At 50.8% G+C, this 20290-nt stretch overlaps 3 protein-coding genes across 7 annotated transcripts; 1 reads left to right on the top strand and 2 right to left on the bottom strand.

Annotated features, from left to right (window-relative positions):
* Nucleotides 1-4: 4 nt before the first annotated feature.
* On the bottom strand, nucleotides 5-7873 carry hhatla (hedgehog acyltransferase like, a). 4 transcript variants are annotated; one of them, XM_029831591.1, is made up of 15 exons: nucleotides 7780-7873; nucleotides 5545-5604; nucleotides 5175-5464; nucleotides 4483-4595; nucleotides 3635-3702; nucleotides 3452-3565; nucleotides 3088-3108; nucleotides 2691-2885; nucleotides 2410-2619; nucleotides 2164-2335; nucleotides 1941-2085; nucleotides 1831-1866; nucleotides 1556-1757; nucleotides 1321-1462; nucleotides 5-1115 (listed from the first exon to the last, which is right to left on the bottom strand). In XM_029831591.1, exons 4-15 carry the CDS (start codon nucleotides 4586-4588, stop codon nucleotides 982-984), a joined length of 1545 nt encoding a protein of 514 aa, XP_029687451.1. In that variant the 5' UTR covers nucleotides 4589-4595; nucleotides 5175-5464; nucleotides 5545-5604; nucleotides 7780-7873; the 3' UTR covers nucleotides 5-981. The 4 variants fall into 4 exon arrangements, with proteins under 4 accessions (XP_029687451.1, XP_029687452.1, XP_011617230.1 ...); XM_029831592.1 differs by lacking the exon at nucleotides 3088-3108 and having other exon boundaries at nucleotides 7780-7871; XM_011618926.2 differs by lacking the exon at nucleotides 7780-7873 and having other exon boundaries at nucleotides 216-1115; nucleotides 5545-5835.
* LOC101078351 (CTD small phosphatase-like protein) lies at nucleotides 6045-14873 on the top strand. Of its 2 annotated transcripts, XM_003977711.3 has the most exons (8): nucleotides 6045-6695; nucleotides 9512-9669; nucleotides 9797-9829; nucleotides 10464-10565; nucleotides 10955-11011; nucleotides 11296-11388; nucleotides 11725-11910; nucleotides 11987-14873. In XM_003977711.3, exons 1-8 carry the CDS (start codon nucleotides 6620-6622, stop codon nucleotides 12110-12112), a joined length of 831 nt encoding a protein of 276 aa, XP_003977760.1. In that variant the 5' UTR covers nucleotides 6045-6619; the 3' UTR covers nucleotides 12113-14873. The 2 variants fall into 2 exon arrangements, with proteins under 2 accessions (XP_003977760.1, XP_011617231.1); XM_011618929.2 differs by lacking the exon at nucleotides 9797-9829.
* Nucleotides 14874-15064: 191 nt separating this feature from the next.
* On the bottom strand, nucleotides 15065-20288 carry LOC101078575 (1-phosphatidylinositol 4,5-bisphosphate phosphodiesterase delta-1-like). The gene is made up of 14 exons (XM_011618930.2): nucleotides 19247-20288; nucleotides 18849-19007; nucleotides 18380-18608; nucleotides 18155-18284; nucleotides 17852-18080; nucleotides 17581-17782; nucleotides 17289-17433; nucleotides 17049-17201; nucleotides 16826-16969; nucleotides 16600-16759; nucleotides 16161-16456; nucleotides 15940-16072; nucleotides 15688-15837; nucleotides 15065-15540 (listed from the first exon to the last, which is right to left on the bottom strand). The coding sequence occupies exons 1-14, from the start codon at nucleotides 19344-19346 to the stop codon at nucleotides 15449-15451; spliced, it is 2322 nt and encodes a 773-aa protein (XP_011617232.1). The 5' UTR covers nucleotides 19347-20288; the 3' UTR covers nucleotides 15065-15448.
* Nucleotides 20289-20290: the final 2 nt, after the last annotated feature.

Genomic DNA, 20290 nt, shown 5'->3' with positions numbered 1-20290 from the left:
CAAATCGAGTTTAATCATTATTTATTTGACGTGGGACAACGTAAGAAACGATAACTAGTGTTGGTGAAACTGCGCCATCTGGTGGCGCTATCTAAAACCACATGAATCAAATCAATTACCGGAAGATAATTCTCAAAATCATTTCCCCAAAACCCAAACCCACATTACGTGCATTTCACTCCTGCCAAAAGCTGTAACAACACAAACGCCAAATGTTTCCTTGAAACGACTCTTTATTTGGAGTTGAAAAATTGGAGTTTCAGTAAAAAGTATGCAGCTAGAAAAGGCATTGAAGTCTTCCCTTCAATTTCAGCAGCTATCTGCTGCTCTGAGGACGCGCAGCAGCTTTTTGTGACGGCTTTGATAAGCCCCATATCCCTGCCAGACCCGTAGCAAACCGAGTCGGGATCATGCAAGAGTGTGGAAGGAAGATATGCACAAATCCAACCTACAGCAATCTCTTCTGTAGTAAGTAAAGCTGCTCTCCTCAGAGCTCTCAACTCATTATACATTCAATATTGGGCTCAATACATTCTCAATCTGCATAAATAGGTTCTCTGTGCGATAAATCTGCTTTGTGTCATTAGAGAAATCATCTGTGAGCTTTATGCACTGTTTATTGCACCCAGCTTTTAAGGTTTTTGTCGTCTTTGAACGTAGATAAGTGCACGTAAGACTGTTAAGTGCGGAAAAACAATCAATCTTTTGCTCTTTAGGTTTAAAATGTTTTTTTTTTTTTTAAAAATGCACCATTGTTAGATTTGTGCCGAAAGACGTGATTATCTGCAGCAAGTACACTTGTGGATCATTTCACATTTCAGAAATCGCTCCCTCGCCGCTGGCGTGCACAGACGCTGCCTGAGAGCGGCGCAGGCTGTGGGTCAGTGCAGCAGCAAGGCTGCTGATGGAGGGATGCGATGGAGGGATGAGATGGAGGGATGCGATGGAGGGAGGCCGTCAGTGGCGTCCCTGGAAGTCGTTTTACTCTGCTTTCTTCTTGCCGCCATCCACTGGCTCGGGCTCGTCCAGCAGGGCTTGCCGTCTCTCTCTTTCCTTCACCAGCTGGACGCCGCAGTAGGTCACGAACAACACGGAGAGGGTGGACAGAGGGAAACCTGAAAGGAGAGAAGGGGCAGTGAGGGAGGGAGGGTAGGCAGAAGTTTAAAGGAAAGCAGCTGCGTCGGGCTGATGCTGAAAGCGAGGATAATCCGGATTCTTTTGTGAGAGGCAACAAAAGAAGATTCCTTTGATGTTGTTGTTCCCGCTTTGAAGAGAGCTGACAGAGTTCAAGTTCGGCCTCTTACGAGGCACCTTGGTTACCTTTTAAAACCAGCCGTCCTCCCGCCAGCTTGGCAAACTCCAAACTGTTGAGCGACAGAACGTTGTAGAGGACGATGGCCCAGAAGTTGGCGGCGTTGAAGACACCCCTGACCCTGCGCGACATGGCCCCGCCCATCATGCGCTGGAGGCGTGGGGGGGGAAACAAGAACAGGACAGAAGCGTGAGCCCAGGACCGCGGCCACGGGACGGCTCTCGTCCGCCAGGCGTCGCTCACCTCGAGGGTGGAAAACGGAGGCAGGGAGAAGAGTTTGGCCACCCACAGCTCAAAGTTGAGGCCGAAGCAGTTCAGGACCGACCAGATGTAGACCACCTCGCACGGGCCCAGCCACAGGGTGGTGACGGCGAAGGTGCACAGCGTTGCGAGGAGCTCCCTGAAGATCCTATCGTGATCGCCGCCGATGTAGTCGTAGACGTACCTGCGGAGGTTCCCGGGGAGACGCGTCAGAACGGGCGCGGCGCCGCCGTTCAACCCTGAATGTCAACACTCACTTGCAGAGCCAGTCGTTGATGCCTCGGTCAAAGTGTCTGAAACGACAAAGCGAACCAGTCAGAGCTCCGCAGGCGTTTGCCGCCGCCCATTTTACCAGAGCCGCACGTACGTCTCGGAGAAGACGTAGAGCATGGTGATACACTTGGGAGGCTGAGGAGGTTCCAGGTGGTCCAGCGTCGCCACGGTGTTGATGACCCCGAACATCACGGCTGCTTTCACCCAGTCGTACACCAGGTTGGAATAAGCCAGGCCGGCTGCAAAGGTGCACGCGGAACGTTAAACCTGGAGCCCGACGGGCGCCCTCAAACACAGGACTCACGACTCCAACCCACCCAGACACCAGTCCGAAAGTTTGGTGACCAGCTTCATGTCGCTGGGGATGGTCAGGATGTACAGGTAGTGGAAGAAGAAGTCCACAACCAGAACGACCCCGAGATGTGTCAGCGCCTTGGAGGTGATGTTCCACAACTCCCGGTCTTTGCGGGTCAGCTGCGTCCTGTTCGCCTGTGAAATGGACATGTTGTCCTCTGGAGGTGGAGGCAACGCAAGCAGAGCGGCCGCGGAGCTGAGCGCCTCACCTGCGCGTGGTACCTGTCGAAGGTCATGACGGGACCGAAGAAGAAGAAGGGGAGGTAGAAGTTGTATTTCAGCAGGTCGGAGAACTTGTAGTTGCCGTCCTTCTTCTCGCAGTTCTCCAGGCCGAAGCTCATGCAGCGCATGATGCTGAAGCCGCAGCCGCCGTAGAACAGGAGGTCTTGGAGGTCGAAGGAGCCCGTCACCAAGGATTCCTGGAGGAGGAGGCGGGAAATAAACACTTTTTAAACTTTTTTTTCCCCCCAACCTTCGGCAGCCTCCTCACCTGCCAGGAGTTATACGGCTCCATCTTGATGGAGGCCAGAGTGGCAAGTCCGGCCGCGAAGCACATCAGCTTGCTCTTCACCGTGGCGACGCTGTAGAGAATGATGCAGTGGGACAGGACCAGAGCCATGAAAGTCCAGCCCATCGTGACCAGCACGGCCAAACCGCCATACAGACCAAAGATGAAGGATCTGTGCTGTGGGTAGAGGCCGGAGTCAGGAGGGCGGAGCCAATACGACCTTTGCACACGCTTCCGTAAACGCCACAGCACTTAGTGCAAAATAAAACCAACCATGTGCACCGGGGACGGAGGGATTAGGTGCTCAAAGTCCACGTAAAGACAGATCAAACCAAACACGCGTGACAAATGTTAGATTTCGCGGGTTTATTCCGGTTACCTCACGTCCATCTACACCCGTCTTCATTTGCAAGCATGGAACAAGACAGAAAATACAGTTATTTTAAATGTGCATCACACACACACACACACACACACACACACACACACACACACACACACACACACACAGAATTCCATTGTGCTGATGCAAGTCAATAATGTGTTAGACCCTGGAGCAAAGCTGCACAGCTCCACAAATCATGTCCGCTCAGTGCAACACAAACTAAATTAGCCGTACGACCCAAAGCCGAACTGGTCCCACTGGTGCAGGTGGACTCACACTCCAGGACAGCGAGCTCAACCACACACTGGTGCCGTTATATCTGTGTTCAAACGCAGGTTTCGCGGGCTTTCGCACACACCTTTGGGGCCACCAGGGTGAGAATCTTTGCAAAGATAACGTGACCGGCCAGGGCAAAAAGGATATGATTGCGGAAGGTGGTGAACCACATCACCCACTCGAAGTCTGCCACGTCCTGCGGGGAGGCGGGACGCGTTATTGACACACGCCATCACGCGTCGAGAGAGAGAAAGGACGGGCTTACCATCTTCCTGCCAAAGTAATGCCATCCTGGTTTCACACTCTCCCTGAAGGCTTTTCTGTTCACATTCTCTGAATACAGAAGGAGACGCCACAATGGGGACATTTAGACAGCGAAAGCTCCTCACTTTATTTTTCCTATTCCAGGAAGTAGTCCTCCACAGGTCGAGAACTGAGCCGCTTTAGTGCAATTGTTGGGTTATTTCTGGTGATTTTAAAGGTGTAAGAGCTTCTGATTACATAATGTTGTCATGAAAGGCTCCCATCCGGGCAGACCTAATCTGGCCGTAGGAGATTATTCACTGCATAACCTCAATAACGAACCAGAAACAATGAAATAACTGTAAAAAAGCTCCGAGTATTCGTCACGTGATAACAAATCTGGCGGTCACACTCCAGGCTGACCCTCTATCTGTGAGGGTCAGGTGGGGGGGAAGCCTCGCTCTCGCTTCCTGGAGCGGATCCAGGCGCTCCAGCTGCCCCGAGCACCAAAAATGTCCATTTTAAGAAGAGGTCAGGACTCCGTGACAGGCGGCACCACTCACCGAAGGACAGTCGCACCATTCAGGCCGCGTTCTGACAGCCAAAGGCGCCTCGGGGCTTCCTGAAGCTGACACATTTTCAGCAAAACTAATTAGAGCAACTTTAATTTGCTCTTATAATAACAGGACCGAGCAGTACAACTCTTCCAGCCTGCTGCTTTTTCTGTGGACGCTGTTAATTGTACCCTTGTTTTGTCCCTTGAGAGGGTTTGGAGGTGCTGGTTCCGCCGGTTACGCAACAGTGGACCACTACAGATGTGAATGAAGACGTGTTTTCATGTGTTTCGGGACACTTCTTGTCAGCACTCACCGGAGGAAGCTTCAAATATCCAACTGCCGGCCCATATCAGCGCCAGGCCCAGCACAGCCGTGTAGAGATACAGCTCATATCTGGGGAGAGCAGCCTTGATCCCCATGGTAACCCTGACAGGAAGAGGCAATAATCAGTGATGGGGCCCAGATACTTCTCAAGGATTTGCTTCAGAGCTGGTGCTGATGATGTTATTTGACAAAACACGTGTCAGGTAGTCGATGTAACACCATTTCACGCATCCTCCATCCGTGGAGGAAGAAATCTCGGTATGTTTCACTAACGAGCCCCAAGGACCGAGAGGCCAGGGACAGAAATAGCGCTGCAGAGCTGCGGATCCCTGGAATCAGCGTCGTCAGCTGCGCAACCCTACCTCTTCTTCCTATTATAGCTCCTGAAGTTGATCCGCCGTGGAGCAAGGCAGCTGCAGTGCTATGTGATCTGCAGCCGCACAGAATAATTAGCACTGACCAAGAAAGGTGCATCCGAGTGGCAAAACTGCGCTTCTGCGCGGATTAAAGAACGTGCGCCGCTTGTCCGTGCCAAAGTGTAACCATGGTTAAGCAGGAGCTCCCCAGCAAAGTGTCCTGCATATAAATTAAAGTTTTCTCTGCCACTGAAGAATGCAAGCCCCCCCCCCCTACCCCGAGTCTCCTACTGTTTAACAGAGCAAAAGATTTGTTTTTACCAACCTTGCACCTGCTCCTTGCTTCAGATGGCGGTTTTCTGGCCCAGAATGAATTTAAAAGCAACAAAAAAAAAAGGGAGGGGGGGTGGCGATGATTATGACCGTAGGTTTTCTAATTCATCTGATTTCTGGGGGGGTTGCCGCTGCCGACGATCCCCGAACCAGTGAGGATGTTGCGGACTCCGCGAATGGAGGAGGAGGTGAAGGGGGTGGCGGCGGTGGAGGGGGATATATTTATCTTTGACTACTGCACCGCAGTGAGGGGTGGTCCATACCGAGGCCATCGGCTCGCACCTTAAGGGAAGGCAGAAAGACTCTGATAAATGTTCAAAAGGCGGAAAAGAGCATCAATCAATGAGGCGCAGCGGACGAACCAGCAGAGCCCCGGTGGCTGTCCGGGCAAAACTTCCATTAAAGTCGAATAAAATATTCATCTGCGGACAAAACAAAAACACAAAACACCAAGGACTTTGGCATGGCTGGACAAAACAGTCTTTTTACATCATTATGATGATGAATACTATAAATGCACTTCACATGTCGACCACCAGAGGGCGCTGAGGGCTCGTTGTAAAATCTCCCCGTTGAGCGCAAAACAAAGTGCAGCTTTCCTGCTTCCTTAACTCATAAATTAACCGCTTTTTTGCCAGCCACGGGGGGGGGGGCATTTATCCCATTCTGACTCCAAAATATCCAGTGTTTATTTTTTACCCTAAGAACGCTGGGAATAAAATGTTATCTGTAACCGTAATTACAGAGAAAAATGACGCCGGGGGTGGGGGGCGCAGCAGCAGCGGCCATCCGCATTGGGTTGAGCAACCTTGTGCGTCTGAGTTCTCGCTGCCTGCCCGGGAGAATCCATCAGAGAAACAAACCGCCCCCTCCCACCTCGTACCCCCGCTTCAGATGCAACTCAAAATACATAAAGCCTCCATGTTGCACGGGGAATGTCGGACAGCCAGAAATGAAATTATAGCCTGAAAGTACGCGTTGACTTTAGCGCCGAACGGTTCGCGTTTGAGACGAACTACCGGACCAGCAAACTAACATTCGACGGGTTTCCAAGTGTTTTTCAACGTTGTGCCAGACGGGGCCTTACATTCTGGAACATCGGAGATTCACAGCTAGCATCATTCGCTAGCCTATGCTAACTCGAGCTAGTTAGCAACTCACGGTCGGGTAGTTTTGTTTTCCACCCGCTCGGCGCTGCTCACAAACTGCTTGTTCGCAGCGATGGTGTCAGAGCCGTAGATGACAACCGTTCGTTGGCGTCCGATCACCTTCGTCTCTGCTGGCTTGCAAGCCGCGCTGCCACGGCACATCTCCCAGACGGCTGCCCGTCTTTCCCCATCTTAAAAACGGCTAGTTGCCCGTGGCTAGCAAACGCAGCAAGCGCGCTAAGAGGAATAACATAGAGGGGCCAAAGAACAAGAATAAACACCCGCCTAAATGGACCACACGTCCATTATAACACAGGTTTCCAACCCGAAGGAGGAGGAAATAATATCCCTGAACCAGGAAAAAGGTAAGGAAAATCAGCCGAGGGCAGTTAATTTTAGCCCGCTAACTTCTTTTTTTTTTTTTGGGGACTGACGTTAGCTTTTAGCTTCGATAGTCGTTAAATACACTGATTTTCTTGTTGCAGCTATCCTATATAAGCCTGGGAATAAGTCCAGGCTTATTTAAGAAACTATGTCCAAGCAACAAGTGTGACAGATCGCTCTTTGTGGTTATGAGAGGGTTCGAAAGTGGATTCCGGGTGAGGAGCGCTCGGCTTCGTCGTGCGTAAATCTTGTCCGATTTTACGCGAACCAAGTTGAGGGAAAACATGCCCGATCTTAATGCCTTCGCTTTTATCTAGTTTCTCCTTGCTGTTAGGTCTGTGCTACCGGTGGGGATGACCTGGGGGCCGACTCGGTCTCAATCATGACCGCAGGTGGCTTTAAAGTGGACGCTGCTTTTGGTCCGAGAGCCAAAAAAGTTCTGCTGAAACCAGCGTGCACACAAATGTTGTGTTTTCAGGCAGTAAAGGCGCCAGTCCGTCTTTAACGTGGCCCAAATGTAAAAAGGAGTGGTGGGATCTGTCCCAGCGGACCATAGATGCTGGTGTCCATTCATTCATGCTCTTGGAGATGCTTGGAGACGTTCCGGGTCACCCAGGCCCAGGGGACGTGTATCAGTATCCCATCTCCACCCTCACATGCCGGGCCATTAGTAACACGAGAGCTGGGGTCTTTTCAGAGGCAACAATGGGTTTGTCTCTGAAGGTCCACAGATGTCTCCTCTGGTGATTACGGCTCCTGTTTGAATCGGACGCCGCGCGTCAGTGCAGGTATGTGGACGAAGGTGTAACCTGAACACGTGTCGGGGGGGGGGGGGGGGGCACGTGTGCAGGTGTGGAAACGACTCTCACGGTGTAGAATTGGTCGAGTCGGACCTCGACGCAGGGCTGCAGCCTGTGTTTTCCACGACTGGGGTTTTTATTCTGCTCTTTTGTTTCTGGAGGGGCCAGAAAAAGCAGCGTTTTGTGGCGGTTGTTGGGGCGGCCCGTCGATTACATAAGCAGCTGCATTCCTGCTCTATATGTTGCTTTGGCCAACATCTGTTACCTCAGAGCAGATTTGAAATGGCTCCTGTCGGTGAGCTGGATGTCGGGAGGAAGAGCAACGTTCGCCTCCGGATGGATGTGCCAGCGTAGCGTGCACGCACCTCCGCGCGCCAGGTAAACGTCTCGTCAGCTGCTCCTCGGGTTACGCAACAGTTTGCCGTCGATTTTCCTCGGCGGCGATCCTGACGACCGTCCCGGAGGAATTTGTCAGGCCGCCTCCCACCAGGAGGCTCCGGGCAGTCTGGAGGCGAGCCCACCTCCTCCGCGCCTCTTCTGGCCGCCTGACGACGCGCGCCTGCCTCTCACGCCGCTTCGGCTCCCGATGCCTCGCTTAAATATAGACTCTGGGGCGTTGACCTTCAGGCCGAGTCAAAGAGAAACCCAACAAGTTTCCACTATAATCAGAGGAGGACGTTGATTTGGGGGGGGGGGGGTCAGGGGTGACTGGGCGACGTGCTGCTGAAGACCAGGATGTCGTCTGTTTGGATGTGCAGCCTCGTGCACGTTTATGTAAGCCACCGGGCGTTTGCATGCGTGGGAGGAAACACGCCCACGCATGCAAACAGGCAGGTGAAGGGAATCACACGCATCGAGGTCCCGAGCCTGCTGGCTTTGGTCCGCCCGTACGTGCACGAGGGTGCAGAATGGAGCCCAAACCGAGCGTCCAGGCGTTTCTTTACTAAAGCGAGAGGAGGAGGAAGGAGGAGAATCTTCGGCACTGGGTTATTTCTTTTTCCTGCAGAATTCCCAAACTCCGGCTCTGTAATTACGGGCTCTGCTGATATTGCCAAACAAATGTGAAGCCGCTGGTTGGCAGTGGCGGGTTAGAGCTGGACTTCGCTCCGGTCCGGAATGGTTCCGAACCCTTCCGACCTCGTCCTGACGCAACCAGCCGCCCGCTCTCCTGTTTTTACAGCTAAAAGAGCGGCGTAAAAATAGCCCCGCATTTTTAGGGATCGCCTGCAAACCCGTCAACGTGAGCGCTTCCTCGTGCACGGCGAGGATTTTTCGCCATTGTTTACTCTTGAATGACTCCCCTCGCGCCTTCCCGGCCTTCCCTCCGACAGCCTTTGACCTTGGAGCGTCCCGATGGACCCGGCGGGCCCGCAGAGGTCGCGGCGTCGCCGATAAAACATGAGCGTGCTGTTCGTCACTGTTGCGACAGAGCTGTTGTTGTGAGCGCAGGGGTCTGATGGGACGACAGGAATGCAGCCTTGTATAGGCTCCGAGCCCCCCCCCCCATTCCCCCCGGTCCCGCGCACGTCCAGGCTGTTTCAGTCACTCACCTGCCAGCTGAGGGAGGGGAAACCACCTCCGGGGCCAATCAGGTGACAGGCTTCACCAGCAGGGTGTAAAAGAGGCGGGAAGAGGGTGCAACACCCATCATGTTGCTATTAATAAAGCCCCCCCCCCTCCCTCCCCGGCCAGTCTGATTTTAGGCCCGGCTCCACGGTCCTGGAATGAGAACGGCGATCAGGGCAGAACACTGTGAACAGTAGTTCTGCAAGGCCCCCCTGGTGGCCTTCAATCACCCCCCCAAAGGTCTCCTCCTATAGCAGGAACCCACAGACAAGTTCTTCTCCCACTGTTCCGCATGTAAACAGCTGAATGTAAATGTTTCCCACTTCCTTTTTGGGTTTTTTAATAATCGCAGCATATTTGCATACCTGCCGCTTGTTCACCCGCCGCTCTCCCCCCCCCTTTCTCCCCCCCCCCCCATCCTATTCTGACAGTGTCCCAGTCCAACAGCAGCTTGAAGAAGCAGAGGAACCGAGGCATCTTCAGCACCTTCTTCTGCTGCTTCCGCAACTACAATGTGGAACCTCCGGCTGCCAACACCAACGCCAACGCCCTCCCCCCGCCCGTGGAGGAGAACGGGTCGCCTCCGAAGGTGTGCCGCCGCCGCCCCGCCCGCCGTGGCTCTCGCGCTCCTCCTCACCTGAAGCTCCTTCTCTCTGGATTTTGTCCTCCTCACCCTCTTTTTGTGTGTGTGTGTGTGTGTGTGTCTCCTGTTGTAGTGTGACCAGGTCGAGGTCATTCCTGTCCCTAGTGTATGTATCGCCTGGTTCCTTTTGTTGTTTTGAGCCTTTTGCATGCAGGCTGAGTGGGCTGATGCTGGCACATCCTCTCCGCGTGGGCTGCGCTGCTTCTGCTGCACGCCGTTGATTTCAGCTGATTGTGTCGAAGGTATATCAGCACCAGTGGGGATTAAAGTGGGCCTGGACTGCACGAGGGCCTCCTGGTGGTTTGTGTTCTTTCAGAAACACCGTGGAAGCGACAGAAAGTTGGGCTGAAAGCTGCGTTTTGTGTAATGAGAAGCAAACGTGTCTCACCTCAGTCAGGTGTGTTCGTATGTGATCGGGTATTTCCAGCCTGATTGGGGTGACGCTAACAGGGCTCCGCTGCAGCAGATCTAACCTTTGCATGACTTTTTTTATAATGACTCAAACTTTAGGACGGTGTTTGCTCAGAACAGTGTTTTGGGTGCTTCTCTGAGGGCTTCTAAATGCACCGTTTAGGACCTCGCACCCCATTTACACACATTAACCACGGAGAAACCTTCACTAACACGGTGCCGCTCAGCCTCACACAGCAGTATATGTAAAGTCGCTTATCGCGGTCGCACTGTGGCGCCCTCCTCTCCGTATATCTGACCTTTCTGACCTCATCTGCCCCCCACTTCAGCCGCCAGCCAAATACCTCCTGCCAGAGATGATCATATCCGACTACGGGAAGAAGTGTGTTGTGATCGACTTGGATGAAACGCTCGTCCACAGCTCGTTCAAGGTAAAAGGAGAAGACAAACGGCGGTTTATTCATCTGAACTCGCAGATGTTGTGTGTCTAAATGGCTTCGTGGCAGAACTCTGAGGTTCATTAACCTGCAGTTGGGCAATGAGGAGCCAAGCACGTAAACAAAGCGGTCAAAATATTGCAATCCAGCGGGTGCTCACATGTACTAGCAGGCTGAGTTTGGTAAGCGGTTGCTTTCATAATGCAGTTTTAATGAAGTTTTGTCTGATAACAAAAGGAGGGATTTGTAAAAGCAAACGCCGACTGATTATTATCACCTTCCTGACACACTTGGAAGCGGGTTTTATGTTCCTGGCAGGACCTCTGCTGGGCTGTCGCGGTACTGCACCAGACTGACCCAGTGGCTTGTGTTTGTCGTTGCAGCCCATCAGTAATGCTGATTTTATAGTTCCAGTGGAGATCGATGGCATTGTTCATCAGGTACAGTTGACGCACCATCTGCAATACATGACCGCAGTCTTTTCAGGTCCAGGAGTCTCTGGAGGTCCTGAGAAGACGGGGCTGTCATCCAGTTCAAGTAATCCAGGATAGGCTGTGTGTATGCCGGTTGGCCTGTTCGTGATTACTTGCACTGGACGGCAGCCGCGAGTCAAAGAGGAGCTTGTCCATCCTGGGAAGGATTTGTTTTTTTATATTCCAGCTTCCCTTTCGTGGTGCACCAGCTCTGTTCTCCTCCAGCCCGGCCTGAGACTTGTGTTTTCCAGGTATACGTGCTGAAAAGACCTCACGTCGACGAGTTTCTTCAGAAGATGGGGGAGCTCTTCGAGTGCGTGCTTTTCACCGCCAGCCTCGCCAAGGTATTTCTCTCCCTGTTGTGGATTTTTGTGGCAGGCCGAACGGCATTTTGTGTTTCCTGGTCGTGCTCCGCGTTCGCGCTCTCACCTTCTGAATTCTCGCACTTCCTCTCGCCTTCGCTCTCCATCTGCGTTTAGCCGGTAATGAACGGGTAAGTTTGACGAGGCCACAGTAGGTGTCAGTGATGCTCATTCTAGATTAGAATCGAAAGATGACCTCCTTTGGTTTTGTAGTGCAGCTCTTTGGGTATACCCCCCCCCCCCCCCCCCCCCCCCCCCCCCCCCCCCCCATGCATTTATCTGTATCGCTGGTGACGCCTGCGTCTTTGGCTCGCCCAGTACGCCGACCCCGTGGCAGACCTGCTGGACCAGTGGGGGGTGTTTCGAGCGCGGCTCTTCAGAGAATCCTGCGTTTTCCACAGAGGGAACTACGTCAAAGACCTCAGCCGCCTGGGGCGGAAGCTCAGCAACGTCATCATTGTCGACAATTCACCTGCCTCTTACATTTTCCACCCGGAAAATGCTGTGAGTCCCTCAAGTGTTGCCGAGTTTGGGCTCCAGAACCAAGAAATCACCGCCGTTTCCCCCCCCCTCTCCTCAGGTGCCAGTCCAATCCTGGTTCGACGATATGAATGACACAGAGCTGCTGGACCTGCTGCCTTTCTTTGAGGGACTCAGCAAAGAAGAAGAGGTTTACGGAGTCCTGCAGAATCTGAGAAGCAGGTAGCGGCACGGACCGCGGCGCCGCCAGCGACCTCCTCTCTCCGCCCTGTCGACCTCTGCCCTCTTCTACAGTCGCATCTCTCAGACTCAGGCAGATCCTCCCACGCGTGCCCCTCTTGTCTCTGCCCCAAGGGGAGGCCTCGGAGTCTCACTGTGGAACCCTTCACGTAAGCTCTCATCTCCTGGAGACTCCTCAGTGCCATTAGGAAGCAAAACAAACACTAAATATTCCAGGAACACTGTGTGACAACAACAACAACAGCGTACAGAGCATCTTAAATTGATGGGGACAAAAAGCGAAGAGGACCGAACTCTGGTCTTTATTTTCAAAACAGTTTTAATCGGTCAAGCGCTCGTTTTAAACCAAAAAAAAAAAAAAAAGAAAGGAAGAGAGAGAGAAATCTTCTTTTGTGGCACCACACAAAAGCCTGAACAGATCTTGTCCTCGTATCGTTGCTATGCAGGCAGTTTCTGGTCGTAGAAAGGACTGTGACTCTTTTCTAACTGAATGAAGTGCCTTGTGTGAATGTTGTTTATATGGGAAGATATTTTGTACATGGCATATTTCCAGAGTACTCGCGTCTTTTCACACATGATATGCTTTAAAGTGGACAAACAAGTATCCTGGTAGAACTTTTACTTTTGTTTTCACACGCTGGGTCGGCGTCTCTATAGTATTCTTCCTTTTCCCAGATTGCTCGTGCCATCATATAGACGTGATTTAGATTCTTTCGGCTTTTATTATACGTAGAATAGCTCATTGGCGTACGTTTGCGGTTGGGAACCGCGTGCCCCAGAAGTTTGATCTGCCAGCTTAATTACTTTTGTGCCATTTATTTTTCTTTCCTGTCTCGCGTTATCCCCGATTTATCCGACTTTTTTGCCAAATAAGGTTGTTTTGGTTTCAGGCTTCATATCTTTGACAAGGGTTCAACTTTAACAAATCATTCATAGAGCGTATAGAGTTATAGGTGTTTATTGTATGTTTGTCATTTATGGGGTCTTTATTATGTGGGTCATGTCGTGCGGCCACTTGTTATCCTTTCGTTGGCACGCGTAGGTGGTGCTGCCTCGCCCTTTTGGGGGTCGTCTTTCTCCAGAAGTGCACGCAGATGCAGAGGCTTCCCTTTTGTTGTTTCAGTCACGTGTTCTGTGCCATGTTTTTCTTTTCTTTTCTTAGCGGTAGTGTCTTTAGGGAACGTTGTTTAGTGTCTTGGCGGGTCTGGACTGAAAAAAAAAAAAATTGCATTTCTCTCCGGAGTCATGGAGAGAGGGTGAGGCTGGGCGGCGTTTGCCCTCCCCAGACTCTTTTTAACTGCTCTTCACCTCAGTGCCTACATTTTGAGAGGAGCCACACAAATCGAATGCTGCAACATTAGCTACCACGGCAATAACATTCTTCTGGTTTTCCTGGGAGGTTTTCGGGTCGTCCGGAGCACTTGACACTTCTTTCCAGTAGAGGATTGAACAGTAAAGGCTGGTCTGATTATGGGAGAACCTTAAAACTGGACCTTAAAAAGTCATTTAGTTCTCTTTTTTTTTTTTTAAATTTCAGAAGAAAATAATTAGAATGGGTTTGTTTTTTTTTCCTAGATAATACTGAAACAACTTGAATGTTGCTTGGTCTGCTTCAGCAGAAAATCCACCCTGTAGTTGCCATAGTTACCAGCTTTTGTTGTGGAAGAGCATGGAGAAAAGATGCCTTCCGATCCATCCGATTGGGGGCTGAGTCTCGTCCAATCGCGACGCTTTGGGGCCAGTCCTAAATGGATCACTACTGGGTTACTTCAGGAGGACTGAGGAACCTCACGGTGGCATTAATGCCTTACTACCTGTGGAGGCAGGAAGCGACGCCGCTTCGGGAATTCCGAGTCTCCACCTACAGTCGTTAGCATCACGGAGTGCGAGGACGGCTCGGTCATTGATGTCCATCCTACGGAGGGAGGGGCATTACCCCGCGACCATAAAATGGAGAACGAAGCTTCGTTACTCATTTTGTCGCGACGTTGTCTCCAACCAACACTACTTCGTAATTTCCAGCTTTCCTTTTCCAGGCGTATGTAAATATGGTCTTGGATAAGCATCCGTGTTGGTGATTTCAGTGCAATGTCCTTTTTTTTTTTTCTTGAACTAGAAGCATTTGGGTGACTTCTCCAAGTGGACCTTGTTCCTCAGATAACGTTTTTATCATTGTGATATTTTTCTACCTACCTTTTGCCAGTATTCAGTGTGAAAAGTTGCGTTATTTTCCAGCCCCCCCCCCCCCCCCCTTCCTCCCTCTACTTTCTTCTGTCCAGATCAGTAATGTTCCTCTCTGGTGTTTTTGGTAAAGATCTGTCAGGTCTTGTCTTTTGCCATCAGGGGATTCATGCGTTTGTGCTTCCTTACCGTGTTTCTCTGTATCACATCACTCGTCACACGTTGGTTTTTCATTTGATTAAACACCCAAGTTCCTCACCGGTTCATTAGTTAATCACGTTATTTCACCTTTTGGCATATTCTGAGTATCGGCAGCACATTATTATCCTGGTTTTCACCCCTCTGTTCTGTTCTTTTAACTCAAGTGTGTGATGTGGTACAAAAACAAAGGCCAAAGATCATCACTGTGACTGAGGTGTCCGTGGTCTCTGTACCTGACGTGATCCATTTACCGGTACTCAGTCATGAGAGAATGTTACTGCTTTCTGTTGGCGTCTTTTACAGTGAACTTCGTTTCTTTTCTTTTTTTTCCCCCCAGACAAGTCACAATAAAGCACATTTTTAATGGAGATATATCTGCTTGTCTTTTGTTTTAATTTGCAGGTTAAATGCTCAGGATCAAATTTGAGTTTTGCAGCTTGAAAATGTGATTTTTGTTTGGTATTTGTATTCGTTTTTTCAGCTAAATCAATCACATTTTCAGCACATCTCATTTAATATCTACTGGCACCACTGGGAATGAGGACAAGAGGCAGGATTCAGACGAGTGTGTTCAAAGCTTTATCTTCACCTTGAATGACAAAATACGACAAAAAAAAGAAAGAATCGTACCTGATGAGGACAAAGCTTGTTATTTTACGTCGGCAGGAGTTTCTGCCGAATTCAAAAATGGCCACTTGAGTAAAAATATTTAAATAGACAACACACTGACTGACTGATGTTGATGCTAAGCAGTAAAACAATAAAATCTGTGTAATGGCGTCTTGGTTGGCGTTTACACAACCGTCACTTGAGAAGAACGGCGGTTCCCCAGACTACCGCTGTCATAGCAATAAGTTAATCATAAACTAAAGTCTACTAGAGCAACTACTGACTAAAACGTCTGATTAAAAGCGGGTTAAATAGCCGATGCCATGGCGTCTCACTTGGCGTCCAGGACCATGGCGTGCACGAAGAGGCCAGCCGAGGGCAGAAGGTTCCCGTTTTTGTCGCACAGAGGCACGTGTCTGTATCCTGCGTGGGAGCGCAAAACATCGGAGAAATGGGTGAGAACCAAGAAGCCTTTGTGCGGCGTTAGAACTGGGCCCCTGTGTTCCACCAGAGGCCCTTTATCAAGTGAGAAGACAGAGCCGCGGTTGTGCCGTCTGCCGACGGACTCACCCATCTTCAGGCTGTTGAACGGGAGGGTGTACTGGCCGACAAACTCGTTGCCGGATGTGGAGTCGTGGTCTTCGATGACGAAGCGCACCAGCGCCAGCTCTGGCACGTACACGTCGAACTGGAAGGTTTCGTTCCACGACGGTTTGAAACCTCAAAAAGGGAGAAAAGTTGACTGGATGTGGCAAAACTGGCACAACTGCAACCCAAAAGACACAGCTTTTAAATCTAAGTGTAGAGAACCAGGGAAGGTACCGTTGTTGGGAACATGATGGGTCTCCTTCTCGCCGCAGTCAGCCGGTACTCCGAACATCTGCACTTTAACCAGCGGGTCCACGATGGAGGATTTCTTATTGTTCACCTTGGGCAGCTGCTGGGCCGATATGATCTGACAACGGGAGGGTGACGCATTGGGAATACAGCACCTGCACGTCCGAACGAGCCATGAAGCTAACGGTTCTGCTGAGATACTCAACCATGATGTGGAGCGTCTGGTGTTGGAGCCAGTCTCCTCGGGTCAGGGTGATGGGGTCGAACTCTGTGCCGGCGTCTCTCATGAAAGAAGGTTTCAGGATGTAACCGCTCTTCCCGTTGACCTGGAACCTGCCCTGGTTTAGATCCATGTCGGGACAGGATGTCTGGAAGTTCAGCGCCACCATTTGGCAGCCGGCGTTCCACAGAGGAACGGGGTTGTAGTTGGAGGAGTCGGTGCGGAGGCCTGCAGGGTAGATGCGGCTCAGCTTCTCAGCATTGTGGCGAATGTAGTCGTTCGCTGCGGAAGACACAAACCCCCCCAAAAAATGAGTGATGAGCCCATTGAGAGAGGACCACTAGGGGCTATATGGTGATTATTCAGGAAGTAAAGGCAATTTGATTAGGAATTTTAAGCTGAAGAACCTTTTATTTGTCCCTCACCTGACTCCTCAGCGAGCTTTACGGCCTTTCCCTCTTTAAAGGACGACATCTCGTAGAAGCTCAGGTTTTTCCTGGCGTCTTCAAATCCGTGAAAGTGGACGCTCTTGCAGTAGATCACCATGTCTGACAGCTCTTTGGCCAGTTTCAGCTTCTTTTTCTCCTGCACGGCAGCGGGAAATCAGGTAAATCTCCGTCGGTGGAGGCGACAGACGAGTTGATCCCTCACCTTTCCCTTCTGCTCATCCTCGTCTTCGTCCCCAGACTCTTCCTCCTCGGTCACATCTGTGTCTTCAGCCGCTGCTGCTTGGGAGAAGATGGCCTCGAGTTTGTTTAACCTCTTCCCCTTGATGAGGAACTTCCCCTTCAGCTCCTGAAGGAAACACACACTTGGCCTGTGAGGGACCCACATCTTCACCAGTAAATGTCATAAAAGTGTGAAGAACACAAACCTCTGGAGATGGAAAATTGGCAGGCATGACGTCCCCGAGTGGGGAAGTGAGGAGGGCGCTGCCCAGTATGGAGCTCATGTGGTGCGCCATGACTTGCTGCTGCTCCACGCTGCAGTGGTTCTCCAGGGAGAGGATGACCGGGTAATCAGAAGCCTGACGGTGAAAGAGAGGAAAGAGCTCACGGGGGGGTGGGGGTGCTGATGGACGCCGTGGCGGACGTTACCGGGCGGTGAGCCTCACCTTGAAGGCGTATTCCTTGATGGCTTCGATGACGTCCTTGAAGAGAATCTGTGAGGTGAGGGTGTAGCCGTGGTAGATCACCGGCTCGTTGTCCGATCCATCCCAGCAGTCCAGCTCCACACAGCGGCAGCCCTTCAGCAGAGCCCTGAGACAACACGGACGGAGAAGGAGGCCCAGATGTTACATCTATGCTCCTGCTGCCAAGCTTCTCGAGCTCAATAACCCGCAGGCTTCAGCAGGAGATCGGTATGCAGATAGCTCTTGGTCGCGGGCCGAGGAGGAAAGCTTTTACCTGACATAAGCCTCGGTGCTGCTGGGCCCTTTGAGCTGATCCTTCATCAGATAGGTGTTGTGTGAGGAGGAGATGAAGTAGTGGCTGAGCGGCTGGCTCATGTCCTGATACACCTCTTTGTGCTCTGCGTTGAGGATCATTGTTTCTGGGTGGTGCAGGTACATGAGGAAGCCATCTTTGGACAGCAGCTTCTTCTCCTTGACTGTTGGGACACAGACAGACAGCAGGTCAGGATTCCATCAGGTGGAAAATCCACCAATGGGGCGTTTACCCTTTTCATCGGGCTCATAATTCTTGATGATATTGGAGGCATCGGCCAGCGTGGCCTTCTCTCTCTGCTCTTTCATCAGGAACTCCACCAGGTCTTCAGGGCTCATGAAGCCTGTAGTTTTCGCATACGCCCCATAAATCACATCAATCTCCTCCCGTTTGGTCAGCTCGTCGTAGAACTGCCCGATCTCCTCACCGGCCAGGTACCCAGATTTGGATTTGTCACATTTCTATGGGGAGGTCAGTCAATGAGTTGCACACGAAGACTTTGTTCCAAGCACACACTCAAGATCAAAAAGATCACCTGAAACAGCATCTCGGCGTACGTGTCGTCCAATTCCCAGTTGATGAGACGCATGAAGTTCTTCATCTCGGACTGGCTCAGCTTGTCATCTTTGTTCTTGTCGGCCTTCCTCAGGCAGCTCAGGATCCAGCTGAAAAGTTCTCCGTGTAAGGAAAATTCACAAGGAGCGCCACAGCACGGACACGTTCTCGACCCACGCTGGATCAAAGGGACTAAGAAGGATACTGCTCGGACTTCTGCTGTCGGCTCAGGTTGTTTAAGTTGGAGACCAGCTTCTGCAAGCTGTTGACCCACTGCCTGGCCTCCTCATCCGAGCTGGCAATCAGGTCCAGGTTCTTGCGGCGGCCCTTGAACGTGATGGAGAAGCAACGGTCCTCCACCTGCTCCTCCGTTGACTTCCTGAAGCCGTCGGTCTGACGGCCGACTCGGACCACCGAGATGTTCTCGAGTGAAACTGAAAACAAAAAACATGTACAGTATGTATATTTTATATTTGTTTGCAGCTGCTGGACGATTCATTCAGCATTCATTTATTTAAAAGGATATCGTGTTAGCAATGTTTACTCAGCACTGCTGAGGGTTTGCTAGTGCTATAACCCCATCAAACTCCTCCTCTACGTACTATAAAATAAACAAGGAAGTGAAAGCCAATATTGAGGCGCTGTGGTGGCGCTCACACAGATCCAGGACTCACAGGTCTGATTAGACTTGAACAGCTTCTTCGATTCGTGCCACATGGTCTTGCAGTCGTCCTGGAGTTTAAAGTAACGCGTCTTCTTCCAATTTGGCGAGCGCACCTTGAGGAGGTCCCCCCCTTTGAGCAGGAAGTGGAGGTCCTGGTCACCCTCCATGCCTGTTAAAAACAGAACTGTTACCCGTCTGCTGCCTCACACCTTTGCCCTGACTTACCTGACCCCACCTTAGCATGCATTTCTATCGGCCAACTGCAGGGGCATATTCAGAGCCCTGAACCCAAATCCAAGCAAGAAAATACTAATAAAAAGGCACCTGCAAACTTTAAATGAAGAGTAGTTTGAGTGCAAACCTCGTCTCAGCCTGGAAGGCGCTGCTTACACACACAACAGAGCCTACCTAGGATCTTCACGTTAGTCTGTATCGTCTGCTGGCGAGTCGTCTTCCTCTGTAATTCCTGGGATTCGGTGAGTTGCGTTTGTTTTTGCAGGCATGTCATTGTAGCCCGAGGTGCAGAAAGGTTTCCAGAACGTGTTCTCTGTGTTGGAACAGCCTAACGTGTGTGTGGGGTGTGCGTGTGTGTGTGGAAGGGTGTGTCGTGTTCCATAAGATCTCAAAGTTCACTTTTTTTACGACTGCCGATTCCTTTTTCCCAGTCAGCTGACGAACAGACGCAATTCTGCTTCCAAGGCGGTTGACTTAAAACGTGGCTATATCCGGGTCTTCTTATCTCGACCGCAATTCGAGGCATTTACTCCGGGAGTTAACGAGGCAAATTTCAGTTCAAGTTAAAGTTAAGTCATCTTCGTCGGAAATTAAGTTTGTTGGTAACAGGATTTGAATTAACCTTGCATTTAATGTGCGCGCGTGTGTGTACACCCAGTAAACGTTGCAAACGCACACAAAAAGGCAATTACTTTCCATAATAGGGGGGATCATTTTGATTTTGTCAACTGATCAGTTTAATGGATCCACACGAAATTCTAACGTAATTACCTGCGAGTGAGGCCTCGTTGGCTCCATCTAGCGGTGACGCGTGTGATCGTCACACCAACTTTCTTTTTAAGAGTTCAATCACTTAAAAGTTTCTATATGTATAAAACCCTTTATCCCAAACACCAGAAACTGGTCAAACAAATGAATGCCGTTAAAAGAAAATGCAGCCATTTAAAGTTTGCTTCAGTTAGAGGTCTTGCGTCATTTGGGTTTTGACAACACTTGTTTCTATATTGTCATGTGAAACACTGGATCACGGGGCCACACCTTTCGGCTCAGTATAAACGAGACAGACACTGACAGAAAGAAACTGAATGAAAACCGACAGAAAAAGACGAGAAAGAATGATCTCCTATTTAAAGTTAGAATGTTTAGTGGTTAAAGAGCCAAAGCCTGCTGGTTCAGGTCAGTTTATCCTGACGCAAACCCACCAACTTCGGAACAGAA

This window comes from Takifugu rubripes, chromosome 22 (assembly GCF_901000725.2).
Source record: "Takifugu rubripes chromosome 22, fTakRub1.2, whole genome shotgun sequence".
In the NCBI taxonomy this organism is placed as follows: domain Eukaryota; kingdom Metazoa; phylum Chordata; class Actinopteri; order Tetraodontiformes; family Tetraodontidae; genus Takifugu; species Takifugu rubripes.
Note: the sequence above shows the minus strand (reverse complement) of the source record. Positions and strands in the feature narration are given on the sequence as shown.